This window comes from Diospyros lotus, chromosome 5 (assembly GCF_014633365.1).
Source record: "Diospyros lotus cultivar Yz01 chromosome 5, ASM1463336v1, whole genome shotgun sequence".
Classification (NCBI taxonomy): Eukaryota; Viridiplantae; Streptophyta; class Magnoliopsida; order Ericales; family Ebenaceae; genus Diospyros; species Diospyros lotus.
The window spans coordinates 4,317,538-4,336,936 of NC_068342.1; the positions used below are offsets into that span (position 1 = coordinate 4,317,538).

At 39.0% G+C, this 19,399-nt stretch overlaps 1 protein-coding gene across 2 annotated transcripts in view; it reads left to right on the forward strand.

Annotated features, from left to right (window-relative positions):
* LOC127801141 (5'-3' exoribonuclease 4-like) overlaps window positions 1–19,399 on the forward strand; it is a 67,351-nt gene that overhangs the window by 5,968 nt on the left and 41,984 nt on the right. Inside the window, exons 2-9 of one of the 2 annotated variants that reach the window (XM_052336012.1) lie at window positions 6,090–6,192; window positions 6,300–6,376; window positions 6,458–6,649; window positions 6,814–6,933; window positions 7,078–7,140; window positions 7,224–7,367; window positions 7,478–7,642; window positions 7,918–7,995. In XM_052336012.1, the coding sequence (XP_052191972.1) occupies window positions 6,090–6,192; window positions 6,300–6,376; window positions 6,458–6,649; window positions 6,814–6,933; window positions 7,078–7,140; window positions 7,224–7,367; window positions 7,478–7,642; window positions 7,918–7,995 (942 nt within the window). Of the gene's footprint in view, window positions 1–6,089; window positions 6,193–6,299; window positions 6,377–6,457; window positions 6,650–6,813; window positions 6,934–7,077; window positions 7,141–7,223; window positions 7,368–7,477; window positions 7,643–7,917; window positions 7,996–19,399 lie in introns of those variants that run through there. The other variant, XM_052336014.1, reaches the window with a different exon arrangement.

Consider the following 19,399-nt stretch of genomic DNA (forward strand, 5'->3'; position numbering starts at 1 on the left):
CGCTCGCATTTTCTAATCCACCATCTAGGATTAGTTCCTTCGAACATGGGTATTTCCATCCGGGGCATGGGGAACCCCTGTTGTGGTGGAATTGCCCGGTCCTCACGACCCCCTCCTATCAACGTCTCGGTGTCTTCTCCCTATTCGACCACAATTTCCTAGGCTCTATTTTCTTGGTTCACCTGTTCATCTCATAAAATGGGATCATTCCTATCTCTACGAGGAAAGTCGAGAGACAACCTTACCTGATTCTGTTGGGTGAACATCAACATAAATTGTTGAAGTTGATTGCTCATCTCTTCCCTCATCTGGTTGAGGTCGTCTCTGATTCGATTAAGTCCTCCTTCCATCTTGCGATCAACTGTCATAATTGCCTCATGGTTTTTCTGGTTGGTAACTTCCAGTCGGTCCACCCGATCCTGGAATTCTCCCACCGTCGAACTGAGTTGTTGGAGCTGAGACTCCATGTTCTTTATGTGCGTCCCTTCGGCCATCTGTTACGCCTCACACACTCCTTGCCAGCACCGAAGCTCTGATACCAATTGTCACAGTTGTGCTGTGACGATTGCCGTCCTTCTAACTCGATATGAATTAGAAGGGACTAGAAGGAAAGGGGAGAGAGAGAGAGAGAGAGAGAATCTGGAATCGGTTAATTAATTGATACTTTTGCAGTAGGCTGGCACAATTTATATATGAATCCATAGATGCTGCCACAACAAACCTTTTCTCCTCTAATAGATTCTTTTGTCCTATTCTAGCCCACCATGACACCTGGCCTACCCTTTACACCTGACATAACAGCCTAACAAACTACTAGTTGGAAATGATAAAGACTGTAGTTAATAGTGAAAAGAAAATAGCTAGTCTCTACTTAATATCCGCAACAAAATTTATCAGATTTCCGGCCTTCCTCTTGTTTTATGACAGTGCTAATGCCATATTAGTGTACTTTTTGGTTTGGAGTGCCTAGGTACTTGATAGCCAGCTTTTGTTTTTGAGATAGCTATGAGAGGGCTGGACTTTGCAGTTGCTGGGTGTCAAGTCTCTGAGGAGAGACTTGAAGTTTCTGTGATTTTAAGAAGATGAGAGAGAGAGAGAGAGAGAGTTTGGAGGGAAAAGAGAAGAGGAGAATCGAATTTAGAGGGAAAGAGAATATCATTCAATCCGATAACTCCCATCCTCCAATACAAGGCCTTATATAGGCTCTGCCCACAGCATGTGATCATAATCGTGAGGCTCTCTTCTAACTACTTACATGCAAGTGGCCATGTGGCTACTTTTATTATAGAAATTTCGATAATACCCTTGGGGTCCTAACATTTCCCCACCCCTAGAAACAATTCTTGTCCTCTAAGAATTTAAAGTAGCCCTGTAGCTCGTGGAAACCGATCTAGTAGCTTCGGTAGGTACCCTCCATGTCGTGTGATTAGGGTCTTTCTGTGTCCTTCTCACCAAAACCTGAGTAAAGTGTATTGGGCCTTGATATAATACTCTTTTATCCAGAATAGATTGGGGTTCTACTACTTTACTCCTTCTTCCTCTTCATTCATTTGGGGTAAGTCTGAACTGATATTAGCCTGGGGTCCAATGTACTTCTTCAGGAGGGATACGTGGAACACCGGGTGCACGTTCACTCCTTCTGGTAATCTCAGTTTGTAGGCCACCTTCCGAATCTTTGATTCCACCTCATAAGGTCTGAAGTACTTGGGGCTTAGTTTGGATGCGGGAATGGTTGTAAAAGGCTACTGCAGGAACCTTTTCAACCTTAAAAAGATCCTATCTCCTACCTCGAAGGACTGATCACTCCTTTTTTGATTTCATGGTAGAGGATTCATCAAATGTCACATCTTTGCTAACTATGGTTCTTGGCCCTTCAAGTTCAAGGTTCCATAGCTTATAACCTTTTACACCAGAGGGATAACCAATAAAGAGGCATTTTTTGGCTCTAGGTTCAAGCTTACCTTGCTTCACGAGCATAGGCTAAGCACCCAAACACTCTAAGGTGGTTTAGACATGGTTTGTGACCTGTCCATTTTTCATAGGTAGTCTTGAAGTCAATGGCTGCTGATGGAGACCTATTTATCACATGAGCAACTGTTGTGATTGCCTCACCCCAAATGGATTTTGGAAGATTTGCATGGAATAGCATGCACCTAACCCTTTCTAGTAGGATTCTATTCATTTTTTGATTTTTTCAGCTAATCCATTTTGTTTAGGGTTTTCAGGGGCAGTTAAGTGTCTTATAATTTCACTATCTTTGCACATTTGGTTAAACTCCCTATTACAGGACTCCAGCCCATTATCGGTTCTTATGGCCTTAATAGATTTGTTCTTTTGATTCTCTACCAGTGTTTTCCACGTTCTAAAGGCTTCAAAGGTATTATCTTCAGTTTTTAGGACATAAACCCACAACATTCTTGAGTAGTCATCAATAATTGATAGGAAGTACCGTGAACCTCCATGAGTTAAGGTTTGGGCTGGCCTCCACAAATCTGAGTGTATATAATCTAGAGGTGATTTAGATGAATGAATGGCTGTTTCCTTAAATTTTATTTTGGCAGCTTTGCCATAATTACAGGATTTGCACTTAATTCAGTGAGCTGTCCTTGACCCAAAATTCCTTGTTTGACAAGTTCTTTTAATCCTTGTTCACTTATATGTGACATTCTTAAATGCCACAACCTTTCCTGATTTTGGATACTGCTGCTAACTACTGTAGCTTCACCACTTAAGGTGGTTGCTTGCAGAAAATATATACCATTCTGCAGCACAACCTTCATGCATACTAAAGACCCTTTAGATATTTTTTGGATTCCACCCTCACCCTTGAATTTTAGGCCACTCCTATCCAACTCACCAAGAGAAATCAAATTTCTCTTAAGTTCAAGAACATACCTAACTTCAGAAAGGGTTCTATGGGATCCATCATGCAATCTTAACCTTACATCCCCCACTCCTAGAACTTTGCACTCATAGTCATTTCCTAGTAAAACCTTTCCCCCATTAATTACTTGATAATTTTGCAGCCAGTGTTTCTTAGGTGTCATATGAAATGAGTAGCTAGAATCCATGACCCATTCATTATTGTTTGCTCTTTCGGAAACTACTAGTGCATCAGCACTGTCATACCCTAGTTCACATATATTTACACCCCCGTTTGGCTTTTCCTTATCAATAACCTCATTCTTTTTCTTGGGGCAGTTTCTCTTAATATGGCCTTCTTCATGACATAGATAACATCTTATAGGATTCTTTCCTGTCCTAGATTTTAACCTAGATTTTCCCTTACCTTTGGAGTCCTTTTTAAGGCTTCTAGATCTTGTAGTCAAGGCATCCCTAGATGAGGTTCTTCCATCCAATTTAAACCTCAATTCTTTTAAGTTTAGGGCACCTATAACATCATCTAAGGACAGCTTATCCCCATTGTGTTGTAGAATATCTACAAATGTCTCATAGGACCTAGGCAATGAATGAAGTAAAACTATGGCCTTATCCTCATCATCATATTTTACATTTATATTCTCTAGATCTAGATAGTTTTTTAAATTCATTTGTGTTTTCTTGAAGTATATGATGATCTTGCATTTTAAATGTAAAGAACTTGGCTTTAAGGAAGAGACGGCTGGACAGAGTCTTCTTTAGGTATAGGCTGTCCAATTTCTTCCATATTTCTTCTGTTGTCTTCATCTTGGATACTTCCCGGGGAACTTTGTCACCAAGGCTCAATATTAGAGTATTGAAAGCCTTCTTGGTGAACTCCTACTTCTGTTCTGCTGAGAGAGATTTTGACATTTCCTTCTCTTCTTTCAGCACCTCCTCAAGGCCAAGATTGCCAAGGAGGGCTTCCATCTTAATTTTCTAGAGAGAGAAGTTGTTTGAATCGTCAAATTTCTCTACATTGTACCTTGATGAAGACGACACCATTTCTTTCTATTGAGACTCGATTCCTCCTCTTGAGTTTCTTGATCGATAGAAATGACCAAGCCCTGATATAAAGTTGTTGACCTAATCTTCTACCTTACTCAAATACTCTACACTCAAGATTATTGAAAATACTCACACACGAAATGGTGAAAAGAACATATTATGAAAATTGGAAATTAATAACACATTCACACACAAAGAAACATGATTTATCTTGGTTCAATTTCCATTAAGGAAACCCACATCCAGATTACTTAGGTGTCTTTTCTCCACTATATTGAATATCAGAATCGATTACATGTACTGCCCACAAATCTCTCTCTCTCTCTCACAACCCAATACCCAGGCTATATAGAGAACAAAAATAGATTACAAATCTCTCAAACGCTTTCCTCTAACACAGTACATTCTCGCTCAGAATATCCCAAGATAGTACAACCAAAACTAGTGAGAAAATAATAGGCCCCCCGACCCCTTATTTATAGAACATAAGGCCGGACTCCACAAGGATTTAAATAACCGACCACTAGGGATATAACTAACCAAACAAACAGCTATGAGAAATAACAAATATACCCCTAACATAAACTGCTTTACCCGAGACAAACAACTAATCTAATTCAAATGATTTAACCGTTGGATTTATTGAAAAAGGCAGTAGTGCAAGATTGCAAGCCCTGTGCAACTCCAATGAATTTGGGTCTTCCCTTGACTGATGAGGGTGATCTGTTTTCTAAGCTCTCTCTCTATCGAACTATCATTGGTTCTCTTCAATATTTGACCTATACTTGGCCAGACATTGCATTTGTTGTAAATAAGTTGAGTTAGTTTTTGTCCTCTCCTAAGCAGCAACATTGGTTGGCTTGTAAAATATTGCTTCGGTATCTTAAAGGGACAGTTGGTCTGGGACTGTTATTTGCCCCATCCCCTAATGATTTGTCTTTAACAGTCTATATGGATGCTGATCATGCAGGTTGTAAGGTAACTAGATGGTTTACCAGTGGGTTGTGTGTCTTTTTTGGCAAAAATATATTGGTTTGGGGCTCAAGAAAACAATTTGTAGTGGCCAAATTTGTTGGTGAAGCTGAGTATAGGGCTATAGCTCAAGGAGTGATTGAGGTCTTGTGGCTCAAATCTCTATTCTTTGAGTTAGGTTATCCACGTGTTAATACTCCAATTCTTTGGTGTGATAACCTAGCAACTAAAAGTATAGCTAAGAATCTAGTGTTTCACTCTCGGACCAAACATATTGAGATTGATGTGCATTTTGTAAGAGAGAATGTAGAAAATGGTGATGTTGAAATTTGGCATGTTCCTACTCTTCATCAGGTGGCTGATATCTTCACTAAAGGGTTGTCAAAGGACATGTTTTTGTTTTTGTGACACAAGCTGAATCTCAAGCTGTCACCTATGTATCACAATCATATTGTTGCTCCAGATAGCCTACAGTCCTACAGCCTAACTCTCTGTCATCTACTATAGAGTTTGATTTGAGGGGAAATGTGGAAGGAATAAGTTGTCGATAGTAGGATTGTGGTGTGCTCACTGATGTAGCAGATTAATGTTATGTTTTTGTTTGTTGTATTTGTTGTATTGTTAGGCGGTTAAAGCTAAGTATACAAGCTTAGCCTCAATTCAGTTCATGTATTGATTTTTCATTATTGTTTCTTTCTGATCAATAAAGTTTTGCGAGGTATTCTTTCTTCTCTCGCTGTTTCTTCTTCTTCATTGTGAAGCTTTTGCTTCACAATTTGCTCCAAAATCCCATTCTAAACAGTAGGAAAACCTAGGACTGTGACAACGTGATGCTAATCACAGGTAAGGCTAGATTTGATCATTGGTCTTGGTACAAATGCTTTGGAATATTTGCTGTCTGGCACTTTTTAAATATTGGTAATTTGGTCTTCTACTTTCTACCCTTACCCTTTTGATCTGTCGTCAATGTGCTGCATGTTTTCAAGACTTACTGGTTTTAAAAATTTTCATTTTTGTGCTGCTTCTAGTGATATTGAGACTTGAGAGATCTGCTTTGGTTTAATTTATGCTTGATTATTATTTTGCACAAGACTTTGGTTTGTCTTACTTTTGCTTTCTCCATCATTTTTCTGTTATGACTTGAATAGTCTAATTGCATGATTCTGGATAAACATTATTTGGACATGCAGCCTGCTCCAGCCACTTATGATGATGTATTTAAATCAATATTTGATTACATTGATCACCTGTTCTTGTTGGTCCGACCAAGAAAGCTTCTTTATATGGCAATTGGTAAGATGCACTTTATAGTGTCTTGTTCTATTCCTTATTGTTTATAGTGCCTTGTTCTATTCCTTATTGTTCAAGAACCAGTTCTACTTACTCTTAAATTTTCATAGATGGAGTTGCTCCGAGAGCTAAAATGAATCAGCAGCGTTCCCGGCGCTTCAGGGCAGCAAAAGATGCTGCTGAAGCTGTAAGTTTCTCTTGCCTTTGCATTATGCATTTTAATTAAAAAAATAAGCAAAAATGGATCTTATTTGTTTCTTATCTTAAGGAAGCTGAGGAGGAAAGATTGAAGGAGGAGTTTGAAGCTGAGGGGAGAAACCTTGCTCTTAAAGAAAAGACTGAAACATCCGATTCAAATGTTATTACTCCTGGCACCAAATTTATGGCAGTGCTCTCAAAAGCACTTCAATATTATATACATTCTAGGTTGAACCACAACACTGGTTGGCAGGGTACAAAGGTTTGGTAGTCTTGTTCCTATATATTTCTTGTCCCCTTGTCATTCAGGATATAATAAATCCTTCTGTTGGTAATCCCTTCTGGTTCTTGTTGTGATATAATTCTTGCTTTCAGGATACTTTGTGTTAGTTTATTTATGGGGATGCATTGGGTGATTATTTGAAGGTGATTCTTTCTGATGCGAATGTCCCTGGGGAGGGTGAACACAAGATCATGTCTTACATTCGGCTACAGCGAAACCTTCATGGATTTAATCCAAATACTCGCCATTGCCTGTATGGCTTGGTGCGTGTGATTTCCTGCCCATGATTATTTCCTTTTTGCTTTCTGATAATATATGGTAGCCTATATGGGTTGAATTTTTTAAATGCCACTGGAAAGTTGCAAGTTATTATGTTATAAATGAATGATATATTTTATCACAAGCAGGATGCAGACTTGATTATGCTGTCTTTAGCTACACATGAGGTTCACTTCTCAATACTGAGAGAGGTTGGTGGCTGCACTTTAAAAGTGGTCTTGTACCTCTAAGTTACCTGTTAATCATAACCTGGTCTTCTCCCCAATTTTTACAGGTTATTACTTTTGGGCAGCAAGAAAAGTGTTTCCTTTGTGGTGAAGCTGGGCATCTAGCTGCTGATTGTCGTGGTAGGCAAGGCAGCCAAGATAGCTTGAATGGGGTGGTGGATGGCACACCAATTCACAAGAAAAAATATCAGGTTGATCGATTATTGATCTAACTTTTGTTTCTTCAATTTCAAAATACTTGTTTTTTGGTTTATTACATAGTTAAATGTTCTTACTTAGAGCTTCTTTATTGCCTTGGCAGTTCATAAACATCTGGGTGTTGCGAGAATATTTACAATATGACTTGGAGATTCCCAATCCTCCATTTGAGCTTAACTTTGAGCGATTATTGGATGACTTCGTATTTCTATGTTTTTTTGTTGGTAATGACTTTCTTCCGCATATGCCAACCCTGGAAATTCGTGAGGTATGTAGTTGGCATGCAATGTGCAGCTCAAATGCACGATGATTTTATCGATTGATTGAATATTTTACTTATAGTCCTTTAGATGGTGCATTATTTGTGAAGGGAGCAAAATCCTAGAGAGAACTTCTGTGTGGGTGGGCGGGCGGGAGTAACATTAGGTCTATAATTTTCTTTTTTGGACTGTGAATCCTCTCCTCACTGTATTAAGTCAAGCAATTTATTACATTAAGAACTGCATTTCACTTGGAAAATCACAATTTCTTTCTTTTTCTCAGGGTGCGATTAATCTACTGATGAATATTTATAGAAAGGAGTTTACTGCTATGGGTGGTTATCTTACTGATGCGGGTGAGGTAAAATTCTTCTTGAAGTAGGCTGTGTGCCTAAGATGTGTATACACTTGAAGCCTACCCTTTAGATAAAATCAAAGATCCAGCTTTTAGAGATTCCTGTGTGAATGGCTTTCTTTCTCTGCTAGCTTGTTTTGTTTTAAATCCCAATATGGTCAAATATATGGCAACTTATCTCTTCCCCGTACTCTAAATTAAGTAGCAAGTCTGTGGTTGTTTGTCTCTTCTTGCCAAGTTCCCACCATCAATGCATTGTTGTATCTTATGCTTTAGTATGCCATTACAATGCTTTGGATATGCCCTTTTTATTCAGTCTTCATCTTTGTATTGGCTAGTTTCATTTGTTTGGGAAACGGTTGTTTCAATATTAAAATTATGTACACTTGACTGCAGACATTAAAAATGTTAAAAAGGTTATCGATGGGTCGGAGCTTGGTATATCCTAATATAGACAGTATTATTTTGAGTATGACTTTGTTTTTAGGACTAGAAAATGGGGTTCTCATTTGTAGATGCTGCAATGTTTGTTGTCATTCATCTTTTTGTGATGTGGTGGAAAATGCACTATAATAGCCAAGTGTTCGACCTCATTTGGCAAGGGCTGCTTCTCATGGCCCTAGAATCACCAAGCCAACCATGTTGGCACTTAGCTCACAATCGCCCTTTTGGTGATGGCTAAATCAGCCTTTCTTTAACCTGCACCCGCCTTTGGATCTTCATGCCACTAGAAGAACCACCACAAGAGAACTTTAGAGAGAGAGAGAGCTTGTAGAGAATCTCTAAAAACTCTATCGAGAATGGAATAAATACAATTGAGGAGGTCACCCCTATTTATAGCCTTCAGGTTGGTATTCAAAAGACCATAATACCCTTACTGGTTCTTATCTACAACTCCTACGATGTACATCTTCATCCATCTCCCCATTCTAGATAACCCTGAAACATTCCAGAACCTATTTGCTAGTCTTCCATGCAAAGGGTCCTTTCATGCTTCACCATATGGCATCTTCCTTCGAAGGGGTCCTCTCTCGTCTTGCCATGTGGCATCTCCTCAGAAAGGTGATCTCCTTTTGTGTTGTGTGGCAATTCTTCTCCTTGTGCCATGCCGCTTTGCTAGCCACCTTTGACTGGTTAACCAGTTGCACCTTTGTAGCATGTGTAGTCACACGACGTTGTTGTGCCCCTTTCATCATTCCCTGCCTGCCAAGTGCCGGCATGGTATCTGCATGTTGCCTACTTCGTCCTCTGGTTTGTTTGCTCAGTAAGCACTCTATGTCATTGTTGGATATGAGCCCTTAAGACTAGTTCTAGTGACACAAAAGACTTGATCTTGTAATTATTTAAATATTAATAAAAATGGCTAGTTTATGTTTTTATTTAAATTGTAATATGCTTTAAATTAATTATATATCCATTAGTATAATAAGGAGTTAATACCATCATTAAGTGTTAAGGATACGAGTAATGATTGATTCACAGTTTGTTATGCTATAAACAAGTTCCTAGTCATAGATTTCCTAACTTGGATAATAACAACTTTTAAAGGTTAGCACATCGTCTTCCTCCTTGTTCAGTATGATATGTTGAAGATGAAGGTTGGTGAGTCTCATACCATTCTATATGAGATATGGAAGGAAGATGAGTGGGTGCTCGTTATAGGAACGAGCTCACTAAACGGGACTGTTAACATTGAATCACATGAGTTCTTGCTCACGGGTCAATGATTCAATGTTAGCTGCATATGTGTAACTAATCCTTAGACTTGAGATAACATAGATACCTGTGCATTGGTGGATTAAAAAATCAATGATGCTATATAATTGTTCTAATCATGAACGATTATACGTATCTATGTGCCTAATCTAGTGGTGCACGAGGTATGTGTGCATCAGATATGAAATCTATCACCTCAGGGTTTGTGAGGAGGATGTTCCATGCGATCCAATAATCACTTGACGATAAATCTTTGGCCGAATGTCAGGGTCTATGACAAGGGAATTCTCCTTGATGAGGAGAATTAGGGTTTGATTCTAGGAGATAATTGAGAGAGAGAGAGATTACAGGAAAATTGAGGGAGAGAAGGAATAGAGATAAATTGAGAGAGAAATAGACAGTAAATTCATCAAAGTATTCATCGATCATGTTTATTGAATAAGGGAGCCCTTTCTTATAGCCCCTTTTCCCGCCATCCATGGTAGTGATACCCTAACTGTTGGGTTGTTAACCTTTTAACAACATTAGCAGTCCTTTTTATCCTGTTGGGTTGTTAACCTTTTAACAACATTAACAGTCCTTTTTATCCATCTAATTGTCCCCAACAGTCTAAACTCCCTAGCTACCACCCAACAGCCTAACCATTACAACCATCTAATTGTTACAACCATCTTAACCATAACAAGTAATTGCACATAAGGTCCTGACACTGAGGTATTATGACGATAGAATGTGTGTTCCATAAGTTGTGTCATGTTAGTCTAGAATAATTTTGGATTTGATCATATGACGAGATTGAGAGATTGAACCTGCTGTCCATGATCTCATATTTTGTCAAGATATAAGATGATAGAGGGACCGTATTGCACGTAATCATAGTAAAAGGTTCACTATACTCGCTCCATATTTAATTGGGTAGTCATGACATATTGTTGGATGTCACTCATGATTTACGAGAATTAATAATAGATTATTCTCGTTGCGAATTTAATTACGAACCCAAAAAGTCCCACCTAATAAAAAATCACTTTTAAGAGGAGAAAGATAAATTAATAATTTTGGAAATTACTAATATTGATGCATTTATTTTATAAGGATAAATAAGAATAACTAAATAATTTTATTATGAATAAAATTATTGATATTATTCAAAATTGAGTTGGATTTAATGCTAGCACATTAAGCTCGGCCCAAACACACCCTAGGGTTTCATTATGGATTCTCATAAATAGGACTATAATGCATAACCAAAGTAACCAGAATTCAGAAATAAATTTTAGAGAAAATTTCTTATTCTTCTCTCGAGACAATCTTGGATAAAAAAGGTGGTTTCGGGTGGATCGAATCGGCATCCTACAGCGGGTGACTTTATGTGGAAATCGAATTTCGTCAAAAGGTAATCATCCGTCTTCTTCTTCGTTTAGTAGATTGTACAAATTTGAAAAGCGTGATACCGGAAATATTTTGTTTGCCTAGAGTTTATGTGGTAGAAGATCAGTAAAGTATTGGAGATTCATCAGTTGGAAGATTAGATCAATTAGGGTTAAAATACCAAATGTAATTACTTAGTATTTTAGGGGGTCTAATTGTAATATCCCAATAATAGTTAGTTATATTGGGATGTCTGCCCTTTCTATAAATAAGAGGGCAATGGAGGCAGTCGAGGATCATTCTAAGGGAGAGCTTTTATTTCGTCTATGATCAAGTGCTAGTTTTTCATTCTTGATAAAAGAAAGGCTGAGTTTAGTCTTGTGTATTCTTGGGAGAATGTGTATATGTACTCGGGAATATAGATGAGGGTTTAGAGGCTTGATGTACTGATCGGTTTCATCCTAAATAAAAGGTTGCTCTGTGTGTGGCTGTTGACTGCTGGATGTAGGTTTGCCAAAGGCATTCTGAACCAGGATAAATCTCAACTCTTTGTTGGTTTGTTTTATCTTTTTGCAATTTCAATTTTCATTTTGTTTTTTGTCTGTTTTCTTAATTAGTTTCTAAGTTCTGTGAGTGTGCAAGAATTCGAGTGGGAATTCTCTTTGGGTTGGTCTTCGTTTGACAGTCCTAACATCAACAATCTTGTATCAGAGCCATTCTTCGACCAAGATAAGCTTTCTTGATACTTTTCTTGTTGAATTTGTTAGACTTTAGTTCTGATTATGGCTGCGATAAGATATAATATAGAAAAATTCACTAGCCAAAATGATTTTGGCCTTTGGAGAATTAAGATGAAAGCCCTTCTAGGGAATCTAGGGCTGAAAGGGGCATTAGAAGAAGAGAAAAAATTACCCGAATCTAGTGCTCCTGAATAGAAACAAGAATATAGTAAACAGAGGGAAGAAATAGATGAAAAGGCCTATAATACATTGATTCTTAGTCTTGGTGATAAGGTATTGCGAGAGGTTTCTGTCACGAACCTAGGGTTCGTGATAGGTTAGAAGAGGAATTGGAAGGAATTGAGGGAGAACAGAATAGAGAAGAAGGTTAAGGGGGAAACAAGAGAAAGAGAGGGAGATTTGGAGAGAAGTCTTAGAGAGAAATGAGAATTAAGAATTTATTCAATTCAAGCATGCTTTCCATCCTCTCTAGCTGCGGCTTATATAGCCTCACAGCATTGCACACGCACCCATGTGCAATTACAATAGTGACTATAACTGCCTATAGCCAAAACAAATAGCTATAACAGAAAGATGAAAGGAAATTACAAAGTATAGTAATGTAGGTAAGCTAAATACTACTATATTTCCTACTCTATCCTTGGAGAGCCTCGGGGTCATGACAATTTCCAAGATGACCACTACTCTATCCCTATGGAATAGGTTAGAGACCTTATACTTGACCAAAACTCTTTCCACTTGACTGTTCTTGAAAACCAGATTTTTCTCATTTAGAATGGAAGAGGGTCAGAAGCTGCAAGACCATATAGATGACTTCACAAAGCTATGTTTAGATCTAGAAAACATTGATATAAAGTATGATGATGAGGATAAGTTTCTTGTCCTCTTACATTCTTTACCAAGATCTTATGAGACCTTTGTTGACATATTAAAACATGGAAGAGAAAATCTGTCTCTAGATGATGTTATTGGAGCTTTAAACGCCAAAGAACTTCAACAAAAGGTAGAAGTCAAGAATTCTATAGGAGATGCTCTTACAGCTAGGTCAATGACAGAAAAGAAGGATCAAAAGACTAAAGGAAGGTCTAGATCAAAGTCTAAAAACAGTAAGAAAACAGTAAGGTGTTTCTTATGTCACGAAGAAGGTCATATTAAGAGGAATTGCCCTAAGAAAAAGAGGGAATATCAGAATAAAGGGAATGCTGAGATTTCATCCTCAATTTGGTGAATTCGATTACGACAGTGCTGATGCACTAATTGTGTCAAATACCGAGGATAGGCAAGCTTGGGTGTTAGACTCTAGTTGCTCTTTTCACATGACTCCTCATTGGGATTGGTTCCTAAGTTTTAGAGACATAGATGGGGGTGAAGTCCTTCTGGGAAACAACCACGAATGTAAAATTAAAGGGGTTGGGGATGTTAAAATCAAAATGCATGATGGAATAATCAGGACATTATCTGCTATAAGATATGTACTAGACTTGAAGAGAAATCTGATATCCTTTGGAGAATTAGACAAAAATGGCTACTCCTATAGAGGAGTTGGTGGAGTCCTTAAGGTAGCAAAGGGGTCTCTCATATGCATGAAGGCTATCCTTCAAAATGGCATATATATGTTGCAAGCATCCACAATATGTGGAGAGGCAGCATTAGGAGAGGGAAAATCCTATGAGCAGTCTAGGTTGTGGTACTATAGGATGGCTCACATCAGTGAGCAAGGACTTAAGGAATTAGCTAAGCAAGGGATTTTAAGTACTGGAAAGGTTACAACTATAGACAAATGTGAAACATGTATATTTGGAAAATCTATAAAAGTTAAATTCCCTAAAAAGGCTATTCACTCCACTAAGGCCCCTCTAGAATATATCCATTCTGATCTATGGGGCCATTCCCAAACCTTATCTCATGGTGGAGCTAGGTATTTCCTATCCATAATTGATGATTATTCTAGAATGGTTTGGGTTTATGTTTTAAAATCAAAGGATAAAACTTTTGAAACCTTTAAAACCTGAAAAAACTATGATAGAAAATTAGAAAGGAAGCAAAATTAAGATCATTAGGACTAATAATGGTTTGGAATTTTGCAATAAGGAATTTGCTCACCTATGTAAACAAGATGGTATACTAAGGCACCTATCAGTTCCAAGGAAACCCCAAACAGAATGGTTTGGCCTAGAGAATGAATAGAACTCTCTTAGAGAGAGTTAGATGCATGATTATTCATGCTAGGCTTTCCAAATCCTTTTGGGGAGAAGCCTTATCTACGACATCCTATGTTATTAATAGGTCACCATCCATAGCCATAGGGTTATTCATGGTAGGCTTTCCAAATCCTTTTGGGGAGAAGCTTTATCTACGACATCCTATGTTATTAATAGGTCACCATCCATAGCCATAGGGTTTAAAACCCTCTATGAAATGTGGACTAGTCACAAGCCTAATATAGATCATATTAGGTGGTTTGAGTTTATAGCCTATGCTCATTCCAAGCAAGGCAAACTGGATCCTAGAGCAATTATGACTCAGCGTGTAGCGCGTGTGCGAAAAAAACACACCAAATAAACCCTTGAAAGAATAAACTTCCATGGCCGAAGTTTGGTTTTCAAGAAGACGTAAAAATAAGACTATTTTGTTAAGAAAACCCAAATAGGTTGCTGCAATTGTATTGAGAAAGCTTGATTACAAACTCTAGATCCTAGGCATATTTATAGTGTTTGGCTAATCCAAATCCATCTAATATTTGTAAACAAAATTCAACTAAAATCCTAATAGAAATAAATCCTAACTAAAAGTCAACTAGAATTCTAATAAAAATAAAACCCTAATCAAACATGAAGTAGAATTCTAAATCAAGTAGAAACATGAAGTAGAATCCTAAATCAAGTAGAATTCTAAAACTTAAGAAGTATTAAAATAACATGAATTAGAATCCTAAATCAAGTAGAATTCTAAAACTTAAGAAGAATTAAAATATTGTTCCGTCGTGGTCGGGTCGGCTTTGGGCTGGGTCATGATCGGTGACCGCATCAAATTAGGTGCTTGTTTATAGGATACCTAGAAGGAGTTAAGGGTTATAAATTGTGGAGCTTAGATCTAAATATTCCTAAGACCTTTGTGAGTAGAGATGTCACTTTTGATGAGGAATCTAACATAAAAGACATTGAGGGAAAGGAAGAATCAGAGGATATTGAGAAAGAAAAATCAGTAGATGTAGATTTGAAGAACCATTGGATAGAGGCCAAAAATAACCCTCAAGATCAGGACTTAAACCTTCAAGAAGAAAATGAAGGGTATGGAGAATTTTCTCCAAGTCAGCAGGATGATTACGAGGCATCCTCTTCTGGACAGCAAGAGGATTATGAAGAATCCTCCTGCTCAGAAAATCTCCTTGATCCAGAGAGGTACAATGTAGCTAGGGATAGGTAGAGGATGGTTTCTAGACCTCCGGTAAGATATGGCTATTTTGATTTAGTTTCCTATGCCTTGTCAAGTGCAGTGGCAGAAATAGGGGAGGAACCCCTTTCATATGAAGCAGCAATAAGGTCCAGAGACTCTCAGAAGCGGCAGGAAGCCATGAAATCTGAGATGGACTCTCTTAAATGGAATAATACTTGGGTTCTTGTAGAAAAACCCTTAGGAAAGAGGGTTGTTAGTTGTAGGTGGATATATAAAATTAAGGAAGGAGCTGGGAAGGAAGCTAAGCCTAGGAATAAAGCTAGGCTAGTGGCTAGAGGCTTTACTCAAGTAGCCGGTGTAGATTTCAATGAGGTATTCTCACCCGTAGTGAGACACACCTCAATAAGGATTCTACTTGCAATTACAGCCCATCAAGGCTTAATTTTAGAACAAATGGATGTCATGACAGCTTTTCTACATGGAGATTTAGAGGAAAATATTCTTATGGAACAACCAAAGGGATTTGAGGTAAGAGGAAAGAAAAAACTAGTGTGTCTTCTTAAGAAATCTCTTTACGGTTTAAAACAATCCCCTAGGCAATGATATAAGAATTTTGACTCATTTATGTTGTCCCAAGGGTTTAAGAGGAGCTCATATGATAGCTATGTCTATTTTAAGCATATGCCAAATAATGTATCCAAATATCTTCTCTTATATGTAGATGATATGTTGATTGCAAGCCAATCAAATAAGGAAATCATAACTCTAAAATTGAGTTTAAAATCAGTTTTTGAAATGAAAGAATTAGGAGAAGCTAGGAAGATATTAAGCATAGAGATTAAAAGGAATAGGCAGCATAGGCAGCTAATTTTGTCTCAAAAATCCTATCTTAGCAAGTTGGGTTGGTCAGGAGATACAACATGGGTGATGCAAAGGGTGTATTAGTTCCTTTTGCCCAACACTTTAAATTATCACATGAGCAGTCTCCTAAGGATGAAGAAGACATTAAGGAACTGAGTAAAATTCGTTACTCTAATGCGGTTGGGAGCTTAATGTATAACATGGTTTGTACAAGACCAGATTTGGCCCATTCTATGAGTGTATCTAGTAGGTTTATGGCCAATCCAGGTAAAGCTCATTGGGATGCTGTAAAATGGAACTTTAGGTATGGCTTTGGTTTATGGTGGAGGTAAATTAGAAGAAAAACCTTACATCTTAGGGTTTACAAATGCAGATTTTGCAGAAGATATTGACAAGAGAAGGTCTTCAACAGGTTATGTATTTCAGCTATGGGGATCTTCCATTAGCTGGAAAACAAACCTGCATTCGGTAGTGGCATTGTCCACAACCGAGACAGAGTATATTGCTATAACTGAAGCAATAAAAGGAGGTCTTTGGCTTAAGGGAATCATTAGTGAACTACTAGGAAGAGATGTTAAGGTTAGGCTAATGTGTGATAGTCAAAGTGCTATTCATTTGGTTAAGAATCCTTCACACCATGAAAGAACCAAACACATAAATGTTAGGTATCATTTCATTAGGGAAATCCTTGAGGAGGAGGAGATAACCCTAATAAAAGTTGCAGAAGAAGAAAATGCAGCCGACATGTTTACCAAAGCTGTCCCTATGTCTAAATTACAGCATTGTTTATCCATTCTTAAGGTTCTTTGTGTCTAATATGATTAGTGTTTTGTCTTACATTCCAGATGAGAGCAGGTTCAGGGCTATCGAGTGAAGAACTCAAGGCAAATGGTGGAGAATTGTTGTGCTTGCCTAGAGTTTATGCAGTAAAGGATCAATAAAGTATTGGAGATTCATCAGCTAGAAGATTAGATCAATTAGGGTTAAAATACCAAGTGTAGTTACTTAGTATTTTGGGGAATTGGGATGTCCGCCCTTTCTATAAATAATAGAGCAAGGGAGGCAGTCGAGGATCATTCTGATAGGACCCTTGTTAGTCACATGTACCAGCAAAGAAATAGGAGGGAAGAAGCAGGGGGCAGAATAGGATATTGGGAGAGGGGGAAAGTGACAAAAACAGTTGAAGGGCAAAAAGGGGAAGAGTAGCCAAGGGAGCATGGCTGATAGCTGAAGTTGTTGGAGAGGAGTGTCGCTGGATAACAAACTATAAATAAGAGAGGCTAGGAGAATATTGGAGGGGAGATTTTGGTATTGAGTTCTTGGGAGAGTTAAGGGCCTCTTGAATGCCTAGTTTTCTTGTCATTTTGTTAATTTCTAGCTTGTAGTTCCTTTCGATTATCAGTATCCTATCATTTGGTATCAGAGCATTTCGATCCTAATGGTGAACTTGACTGATCTAGTCGGTGATTTGGAGATGAGGGTGGAAGGTATTCAACTGGGAGATGATGCCATGAGGAGTGCATTTCAAACGATGGAGAGACACCTAACGAACCTGCTAGAGCAGTTCGCAAGGATGCGAGTGAGATGGGAAGAACAGGAGCGGGCGAGCCAGAGTAAGGGGAAGGACGGAGATCGGCCATCGAAATTCACCCAGGATTCCGAGGTGACCCCTGGAGTTGGAGTGGGCCGAGGGGTGACGCCTGGAACTGATAGAGGATTGGGTGGAAGCTGGCGACAAGAGGTCCGCGGTCAGAGGCTGGAGATGCCCATGTTTGAAGGAGATGACTTGGATAGTTGGGTTGTTCAGGCTGAGCGATACCTCCCTGTAACCCAGCTGACAAAGGCCGAGAAACGGGAGTCCGCGACTCTAGGTTTCGAAGGAAGGGCCATTTTGTGGTCCCAATGGGAGCGAAGGAGATGAAGAGAGATTCATGTGGGTAAGAAAGCAAACCTGAAAGACGAAGCCATAGGGCGCCGCCATCGCGTCTCTGTTCAAGCAATGGCGAAGAAGGGGAAGGCGAAGAAGAAAAAGACGGTGATTAGACAACCACAAGGTGACGACAAAAGCGTTAAGAAGAAACGCAGGAAGAAGAAGAAGCTTCAGAAATACCAAGCTCCAGTCCCAACCAAAGACACTGCGATGCCAATTCAGTCCTATTCGGACGCCGACGATGATTCCTCCTCCGGTGAGACCAAGCCCAACAAGATCTAGAAACTTCTCAAGCTCTACACCAAGTACCAGCGGATTAATTTCCTTGTCGGTGCCATTGTGCCTGACGCTTTTCTCTTCACTCGCCTCCGTGATGCCGCGGATCACGACATATCTCGTTGCAAGCTTGTCGTCTACGGCCTCGTGCGGGACACGACTTGAGAAACCTTAGTCTCTGCCTTCGAGTCATATGGCGAGATTGAGGACTGCAAAGTCATCTTCGACCGGGTCATGGGCAAGACCAAGGGCTATAGCTTCGTCCAGTTCAAGACGAGACGGGAAGCGGCCAAGGCATTGAAGCAGGAAGCAGCCGAGGAAGAAGATTAGGAATCTGATGTCAAGGACAGCGGATCTGGTAACGTCCAAGGAGGGCATCTTACTGATGATTGGGGCGCCATTTGCTTCTGATCTTAAAAATCTAGGCCAACAAAAATATGAGAAAGCTGGTAATTTGGTAGAGTCTCACCCTGAGGACAAGGTGAGTTTCATGGGCGGAAGTAATGATAGGACCCTTGTTAGTCACATGTACCAGCAAAGAAATAGGAGGGAAGAAGCAAGGGGCAGAATAGGATATTGGGAGAGGGGGAAAGTGACAAAAACAGTTGAACGGCAAAAAGGGGAAGAGCAGCCAAGGGAGCATGGCTGATAGCTGAGGTCGTTGGAGAGGAGGGTCGCTGGATAACAGACTATAAATAAGAGAGGCTAGGAGAATATTGGAGGGAAGATTTTGGTATTGAGTTCTTGGGAGAGTTAAGGGCCTCTCGAATGCCTAGTTTTCTTGTCATTTTGTTAATTTCCAGCTTGTAGTTCCTTTCGATTATCAGTATCCTATCACATTCTAAGGGAGAGCTTCTATTTCGTCTATGATCGAGTGCTGGTTTTCATTCTTGAGAAAAGAAAGGCTGAGTTTAGTTTGGTGTATTCTTGGGAGAATATGTGTATGTACTCGGGGATATAGACGAGGGTTTAGAGGCTTGATGTACTGATCGGTTTCATCCTAAGTAAAAGGTTGCTCTGTGTGTGGGTGTTGACTGCTGGATGTAGGTTTGCCAAAGGCATTATGAACTAGGATAAATCTCGACTCTTTGTTGGTTTGTTTTATCTTTCTGCAATTTCA